We start from the raw sequence: 9,447 nt of genomic DNA on the forward strand, positions 1-9,447 counted from the left end.
GTATAAATGAAATGACAATGACAAAACAACCGTGATGACAACTGTCCAGGAAACTGGAATCACACGATGTAAAAGTCTGAGTGTTTGTTTTCCCTGAAAGGAAAGAAAATGTATGAGTGCACAAGTGTGTGTGTGAGAAGAAACACAGAACAAGTGAAAGTGTCTGTAGTATAGACTGCGAAAAGTCCCAAAACACCGAGATAGAGTACATTGATGAAGACGTCGGTGCAGGAACTGCTATAGCTGTGTTCTGTATGTGTGGTGGTAATGATGTTGACAGTGGTAATGGGTCAGTTGAAACTTGGCGACGTCGGGGGGAATGCTTGTAGTTGGTAGTAGTCATTAAATTTCCCTCAAATTCCACCCTACCTTCTTATGAAGAAACATACAATGGATAACGTATACAAAAGATTAGGGTTTTACAGCTGGGACACTTTTGATCATAGGTTTACAGGATCTGTATCGACCTAGGGTTGATCAATAATCAAAACACACTCAGATGATGCTGCATTTCGACATCATCCATGCACAATCTATCAGATCAGATACACTCTATCTCCAAGAACAGAAACTGCACACAAAATCAACAGGACTAACAGTTACTTACTATCATATTCCATTTGACTTTATCAAGAATTTTCTTAGCCGTCATCTCATCAGTACTTGTCCAATAGGTGAATGCCAGTAACTTCGTATAATCATTTATTCTGAAAAAAAAATTTTTTTTTTTTTAAATAAAAGTGTGCATTGTTCCAGTCATTAGACTGTGGCCATGCTGGGGCACTGCTTTAAAGAATTTTTAGTTGAATAAATTGACATCAGTACTTTTTTTGTTTTTTAACCCTTGTACTTATTCTATTGATCTCTTTTGTTGAACCACTACGTTAATGGAATGTAAACACCAACACTGGATACCAAGTGGTAGTGGGGGACAAACACACACACACACACACACAGATATACGATGGACTTCTTTCAGTTTTCTTCTACCAAAGCCATACAAGGCTTTGGTCAGTCTGATGCTAACAGTAGAAAACACTTGCCCAAAGTGTGATGCAGTGAGACCATGTAGTTGGGAAGCAAGTTTCTTGCCAGCTGGCTGGCTGTCCATTTATCAGGTTATGTGCTAGGATTGTTAAGTTAAGAATAGCCTTGTTGGATATAACAATGTCAGTTATCTCTACATATGCTGACGTGTTGGGCCTCAAGAAGACAAAGCAGCTGAGTTCCTTTCAAGTGCTGGGCCTCATGGAGGCAATGACTGAGACCTTTGGCATTATGTCGTGCTTGAGAAGAAGACCCATCAAGCTGAGCAAAATTGGCAGATACTGGTGTCATCCAAATTGGCACATGTGCTGGTGGCACCTAAAAGCACTCATTACACTCTCGGAATGGTTAGCGTTAGGAAGGACATCCAGCTGTAGAAAATTATGCTAACTCAGACTGGAGGCTGGTGCAGCCTGGTCAAACCGTCCAACTCATGCCACCAGCATGGATGTCGGGCATTAAAGATGGTAACAGCTTTAGCTCTAGAGATGAGGAGGGGACAAGGTTTCTAGAGTTTTGTGATGCTCATGGCTTACTGGTCTGCAACATTCACTTCAGGAAACCTACCAACCATCTGATCACTTATCAACCTGATGGGTTCATCCTCACTAGACACAGGGACAGCTGTATGCTCATAAATGCAAGGTCAACTGATTTCTATGGCCAAAGTAAAGCCTCTGCCAGACCAAGGATGACATGGTGGTGGAACAGTGACACTGACAAGGCCATAAATGGAAAGAAACAGCTCTGGAATAGAGTGGGTAGCAAAGAATTATACCAGAAAGTTAAAAGGGAAGCTAGATGCCTGGTTTACCTGGATAAGGCAGAAGCAAAAAGGAAAAAGTATGCCAATGTCATGAAGAAGGAAGATCAGAGACTAGAGGTATTCTGGATTGCGAGACAGTGAGTCAAAATAGAATTGAGATATTGTGGGAGAGAAGTGAGTATGGATTGATAATGGTATGCTTGCACTTAGTGATTCAGACAAGAAAGAGGCATGGAAAAGATACTATGCAAAGCTACTGAATGTAGAGAATGAATGGGATAATGCAATTCCCAACAGAGGGACCGGCTGTCCTCGTGGACACCAGTCTGGTAGATAAAGCAATTAAAGACATGACAGAAAACAGGGAAAGCCTTTGGTCCATCTGGAGATGCTCAAAATATCTGGTAAGATAGGATATGGACTAGTCAGTCACCCACTTAGTTAATCAGGTTATTTAGAAAGGCATAATATCCAATGACTGGTGTAGCAGCATTATCGTTAGCTGCTACAAGAGTGAGGCAGATGCCTTAGAAGTAATTATAGAAGCATCAAATTGCTGGACCAACCACACTGAGAGTGTAATGGATGCTTTTTATGTGTCACCGGCACAGGTGCTGTTTACATGACACTGGTAACAGTCATGGTTACGATTTCACAGGTGCCATTTACATGACACTGACAATGGTCACAAGTATAGTTTCATTTGCTTTGATGAGTCTTCTCAAGCACAGCATATCGCCAAAGGTCTCTGTCACTAGTCATTGCCTCTGTGACACATTCGAAGATCATTCGAAGATCATGCTTCACCACTTCATTCCATGTCTTCCTGGGTCTACCTCTTCCACAGGTTCCCTTCACAATTACAAATTAGCATTTCTTTACACAGCTGTCCTTGTCCATACACCTCACATGACTATACCAGCACATTCATTTCTTTTGTACATCACATCTGATGCCTCTTATGCCCAGTTCCACTCATGCACACTGACATTGCGCATCCAGTGAAGCATACAAGCTTCATTTCTTTCAAACCTTTACCTGTCATATGCAGTCACAGGCCACATAATGGAAGTGACCATAATTTTTTTTTATCTTCTTTCTTGACTATTAACATCCCATTACTACTATTATCACCACATCCACAACCCTTATCACCAACATCAAACTACCACCACCACCACCACCACCATCATCATCATCAATATAACTACCACACAACCAATCACTGTCAATGCTTACCATTCATGGTAAATGCAAAGGAACAACAATTGCCACAATCAGACCTCACCTACCTTTGCTGTGGCTACCACCAATACAACTGACAAGCATTCTATAAATCATTTTAACAGCTAAATTTACCCCAATCTTATTGCATAATGTTGGCTGTCCGATAAGAAGCTTACTTCCCAATCGCAGTTATGGGTCCAATCCCACTGTATGGCATCTTGAGTAAGTGTCTTCTGTAACCTCAGGCAACCAAGGCCTTGTCATTAGATTTGGCAGATAAAACTGATAGAAGCCTGTCATACATACCTAAGTGTGTGAGTGTGTGTGTGTATGTGTGTGTGTGAGTGTGAGTGTGTGTGTATCTGTCTTTATTCTCCACTACAGCTTGAAAACCAGTATTAGTGTATTAACATCCCTTTAACCTAGTAGTTCAGTAAAAGAGACTGATAGAATAAGTACCAGGCTTAAAAGTAAATAAGTACTGGGGTCGATTCATTTGACTAAAATTTGCTCAAGGCGGTTCCCCATCATGGCCACAGTTCGATGACTAAAACAAGTTAAGAGATAAAAGACAGGATGGTCATAACAGGAATGTGTTTCATCATAGATATGCTCAATCATATAAATAAATAATATCAAATAACAATCTTTTCAACTCTAAGCACAAGGCCCGAAATTTTAGGGGAGGGAGCCAGTTGATCAGATTGACCCCAGTACACAACTAGTACTTAATTTATTGACTTCAAAAGGATGAAAGGCAAAGTCGACCTCGGACGAATTTGAACTCAGAATGTAAAGACAGATGAAATGCCACTAAGCATTTCATCAGCTCGCCACCTTAATAACATCAAATAACATCACAAGCACACACACACGCACACACACACACACACACAAAAGATTAGACTGTGGCACTCCATATGATAAAGTACTGTATGCTAGAGTGAACAATATTGCTATATTTCTCTAATAGGCAGAAGTATGGCATATCTGTTGTTGTTGGTTAACCCTAGGTCAACCCTAAATGAGCAGATCTATGACAAAAAGTTCTCCAGTCATGGCCATCTTGTTCTTTTGTAAATTTAGGACTACAGTGTCTAATGTGTGCTTTGATATGGTAGGTGTGAAGGCATGTGGCTTAGTTCTTGGAGTATTAAGCTCAAGGTCGTACAGTCGTGAGTTCAATTCCTGGCAGCGTGTTGTGTCCTTGAGCAGGACACTTTATTTCAAATTACTCCAGTTCACTCAGTTGGCAAAAATGAGTTGTACCTGTATTTTAAAGTGCCAGCCTCATGAGACTGTATTATGCTGAATCTCCTTGTAAACTATGTTAAGGGTACATGAGTCTGTGGAGTGCCCAGCCACTTGCACATTAATTTCATGAGCAGGCCTTTCCATTGATCGGATCAACTGGAACACTCATCATCATAACTGATAGAATGCCAGTTTTGGTAGGTGTGATTTGAGGAATATTTGGTTGTTATTTGGAGCAGTTCAAACACCTACATGGAAGTGTTCATAATGGACCATGGTATAACTAAAAAATAAATATGTGCAAGATACACTTAGTCTTTTGAATGCAGCCTACTTGAGCTGGGGATACACAAGAAAAATAAATTACAGCAGAGCACACAAAAAGTCAACTTACGGTTCTCCTTGCTTTATTGTATAATCTGGCGCCAATTGAACATCTTCATTAGGTTTAGCTGCAGCAACTTTTATGAAATCGAAGGACTTTTTAATGTCCTGACAAAGAAAATTTTATATGCTTTATCATGTATTATTAGAACAGTCAACGGTGAAATTGGTAGAATGGAAAATAAACTGACATTTGATATGTAGTAACATTCCTGTCTTTTATCCTTCCAAGGTTGATAAAATATGTAACATTCAAGCATTGGGTTGATATAATTGATTACACACTCCTATAGAATTGTGAATTTGTGCCTACATTAGAAATCGTTATGTACTCATACATACCAAACGTACTCCATATAAAAGCATATGTCATATGGTATAGAGAACCCTGCCATTTTTCTAGTTGGTGAGCACATTAAACCATCCAGTTTACCTAGCCCATGAATGCCTTTGATAGAGTCCACCCTGTAGCAAGTATATAGACCAGGCTTTCAGCAAGGTGTTCCCAGAACCTACTGACACAGTTCACTTTTCACACTTCTCCAAAATATCAGTTTCAAATTTTGGCACAAGACCAGCAATTTCAAGGGAGGGAGTAAGTTGAATACATCAACCCCACTGCACAACTGATATTTATCGTATCAACCCTGAAAGGATGAAAATCTAAGTCAACCATGGCAGAATCTGAACTCAGAATATAGAGAAAGATGAAATACTGCTAAGCATTTGGCAAGCAAACTGCCTTACACTTCACCAGAATATCAAAAACTATAGCAAAACCCATTGGACAATTCTTCCCACCCTCTTCCTTTTTAACATTTGTAGATTTCATTCCAATTTAGATTCTACTCATTATCTCTTACTAGCTTGCAAACTGCACAACCTATTTGTCTCTGAGAAACAAATTTTTAAACCGCCATCTATGGTTCATCTCTAAACATCCAGACCATATGCTTTACTTAAACTTCACTCGGAAAGGAGATGTCTGCACATAGGTAAGCTCCAATTTCCCAGTCAATCACCACCCTCACTTGGATTTTAATCTGACTCAAAGTCTCCTTCCCTCCCTCACATACAATCACTTCTTCTCTACTCTTTGAATTCTTTAAACCAACAGCAACTCTTCAACCATATCTCCTCTCAAATTTATCTCATTTCTAAAGTTATCATAGTTAGTGACTTTAATGCTCACAACTCCCCTAGTGCCTCCCAGACACATCTCATGTTGATGCTATTGGAGCAAAAAATAAATCTTTTGCAATTCTTAATTCTTCTCAGAGAAAGGAACAAGTTGTGCGGTATGCAAACTATTAAGAATAGGATCTAAATTGGAATGAAATCTACAGATGTTACAAAAGAAGAGGGTGGGAGGAATTGTTCAGTAGGTTTAGTTCTAGTTTCTGATATTTTGGAGAAGTGTAAAAAAGTAAAGGGTGACAGTGTCTCAAGAGATCATGGGAACTCCTTGCTGGAAGCCTGGTTTAAATGCATTTCTGACCAACACACTTCTTTCTCACCTCCAAACCTAACCTCTGCTAGACCATAATTGCCTCAGTATGTATCAGGTTGTCCAATAAATACCTCATCATAACTACCCAATACATCCACATACTACAGTATGTGGATGTATATTGGGTGAAGGCATACAGTTTAGTCGTGAAGGTATTTGGTTCATGATTATAAGGTCATGAATTCAATTCCTGGCATTGTGTAGCATCCTTGAGCAGGGCACTTTATTTCTTGTTGCTTCAGTCCACTCAGCTGGCAAAAATGAGTTGAACCTGTATTTCAAAGGACCGACCTTGTAACATTGTGTCACACAGAATCACCCAAAGATACATGTGTCAGTGGAGTGCTCAGCCTCTTGTGCATTAATTTCATGAGCAAGTTATTTTGTTGATCAAATTAAACTGGAATTTGCGTCATCATAACTGACAGTGCCAGTTTGACGCAATATCCACCCACTACCATACCTAGATGCTACGCACTTCAAGTCAGTCAACTAGTTGAAGCTCCACCAGTTTTATGCAAAGTATCCCAGGTCCATCACAATTAGACAGGTGACTGAAACAATCCTTTTAGGCATCTTCCTCCACTTCCTGCACAAAACAAAACTCAATGCCTCAAGCTCACAAGTGGTTGACTCTGAGATAATTAACAGCAGTTCAAGCCAAAGGACAGAACTACTGAACCTAGAAATTGGAGCTTGTTTACCTAGCATGTAACTCTTGCAAAACCATTGTCTAAACTGAAAAGGATGCCTTTGTGCATCACACAGTCTGCAAGCCTTCCACTTTCCAAACTGCAGCTGACCCTTTTGGTCCCTTGCTAAAAGAAACTTCTCTAAGTTTTCAGAATCCTCATTTCCTTCATTTCTCAATAATAATGGCCAAGTAAGCTGTAACTCCATGCCTTCCATGGAGAAAGCCTCTACCTTCACTGCCTGCTTTTCATCCAACTCATGGGAAAATCTGACATTATCAGAGGCAGAGCAAGCTAGTTTCTTTGAACATTTCCTAACCCAGGATGAGTGTTGGGTTCATCACTATATATCAGAGACAAAGAGGCAATCTATGCAGTGGAAACACCCCTCCTCACCTATTCGAAAGGAGGCCAAGGTCATTTCATATGCAGGGAAGGTGATGGCCTCAGTTCTTTTAGATCCAAAAGTAACAAGACACATCCAGTTTCTGAGTATAGTCATTGGTTGGTTTTGAAATCTTACCAATGGTAGCCCATAATCCTGCAAAGTATTCTGGCATCAAAAGAGTTTAGGTGGCTCCTAGTCCAAGTCTTGCAACTGCAGAGCAAAAGAGGGAGGACTAGTTTCAGTAGCCTAAGATAGGAAACTAGTCCATACCAGTTAACTTGCTTTTGCATGAAAAACTTGATTCTTCAAGCTAACAAAACATTTGTCATGAACACTGTGGTGAGTTATTCAATATACAGTGACTACTAACAGTGAAGTGAACTCAACCACCAAAAATGGATACATCATATTGCTGGTACAAAGTTGACTTAGCCATGCATACATTTTTTTACTGTTTCTAAAAGAATTACAAATGGTACAGTTGTGCTATGATACAGAAGCTTTTTCCAAAGAGAATTAACAATATAATTGAGAGAATAAGAGTTTAATCCAGTCTGTTTTCCATGTTAGCATGGGTTGGACAGTTTGAGAGAAGCTGGTAAGGCCAGGAGCTGGTAAGGCCAGGAGCTGGTAAGGCCAGGATCTGGTAAAGCCAGGAGCTGGTAAAGCCAGGAGCTGGTAAGGCCAGGAACTGGTAAGGCCAGAAGCTGGTACGGTCAGGAGCTGGTAAGGCCAGGAGCTGGTAAGGCCAGGAGCTGGTAAGGCCAGGGGCTGTAGCAGGTTCCATTATCTGCTTTGGCTTGCTTCCTACAGCTGGATGCCTTTTTAATGCCACACACTTTACAGAGTGTACTGGGTCCTTTTTATGTGGAACCAGCACCAGTGCATTTTATATGGCACCAGTACCAGCACCAGCACATGTAGTTATGATGTCTACAATGCACAGCACCATTTCTATTTCCCATTTCAGTCAGTATCATTAGATAACCAGGTACAAAGACACCCAGAAAACATATATAAAAACAAATTTACAACTCCATCAAACCCACAAGATTATAGGAAAAAGTAAATTAAAATTTTGAAAAAAAAAAAAAAATTAAATTAATCTGTGTTATCATCAAGTGGGAAAATTGAATTATATATGGCCTGTCTTATTGGCAGCCACATCTGAGGTCTTTGAGTCAACTTAATTGTAGATAAAGAAACAAAATTTACCAAAAAGTAAAGAAGTAAAAAAAAATACATGAAAAGAAAATTGCCAACTCACCTCATTTTTGAATGTTTTTTCTTTATCTTTGAAAAGTTTGTAGGTCTTACAGAATTCCATCTGAGCAATCCTGCAATTAAAGGTGTATGTGTACATATACATATATTTACATATATATATAAACATAAATAAATAAATAAATAAATGCATGCATACATGCATGCATGTATGCATAAAGACATTTAAAGAAAAATGCTATCAAGGAGAAAATAAATCCTAACCTTTTTGTGTGCACAATTTGTGACAAACCATGCCTTTCTTTTGCTAATTACTCAGCCTATCTATCTGTGTATACCTGCCAATGCCATGTATGCCATAAGGTCTGCAAATCTAATGGAGGTCTCAAAAGACATTTTAAGATCAACAAAGATCAGAACTTAACTGCAGCTCTTGGTGGTCCAAAGCAGATATGCAATTTATGTAGGTGTCTTTTCAAAACATTGTCTGGTTTAAAAAGCCACATCAAATGCCATGATAGACCTAAGGTGTAGGTTCAAGAGGTAGTCAAACTATGTATAGGGAGTGGACTTAAAAAATAAGTACTGGGAATACATATATATATATACATATACACACACACACAAACACATACACACATATATATATATATATAATGGGCTTCTTTCAGTTTCCATCTACCAAATCCACTCACAAGGCTTTGGTCAGCCCGAGGCTATACCCAAGTGTTGGTCAGCCCGACACTTACCCAAGAAGCCAGGCAGTGGGACTGAACTTGGACCCATGTGGTGGGGAAGCAAGCTTCTTACCACGCAGCCATGCCTGCACCTATATGTGTGTGTGTGTGTGTGTGTATGTGTGTGTGTGTGTGTGTGTGTAGGTGCAATGGCCTAGTGGTTAGGGCAGTGGACTTGCGGTCAGAGGATTGCAGTTTTGATTCCCAGACAGGGTGTT

At 39.7% G+C, this 9,447-nt stretch overlaps 1 protein-coding gene across 1 annotated transcript in view; it reads right to left on the minus strand.

Annotated features, from left to right (window-relative positions):
- Window positions 1-9,447, minus strand: part of LOC106877687 (uncharacterized) — a 101,870-nt gene that overhangs the window by 51,913 nt on the left and 40,510 nt on the right. The window contains exons 11-13 of the mRNA XM_014926634.2: window positions 8,536-8,605; window positions 4,689-4,786; window positions 608-707 (exon numbers count right to left, since the gene is read on the minus strand). Of these exons, the coding sequence (XP_014782120.2) occupies window positions 608-707; window positions 4,689-4,786; window positions 8,536-8,605 (268 nt within the window). The remainder of the gene's footprint in view (window positions 1-607; window positions 708-4,688; window positions 4,787-8,535; window positions 8,606-9,447) is intronic.

The sequence above is a fragment of the Octopus bimaculoides genome, chromosome 5, assembly GCF_001194135.2.
Source record: "Octopus bimaculoides isolate UCB-OBI-ISO-001 chromosome 5, ASM119413v2, whole genome shotgun sequence".
Lineage (NCBI taxonomy): Eukaryota > Metazoa > Mollusca > Cephalopoda > Octopoda > Octopodidae > Octopus > Octopus bimaculoides.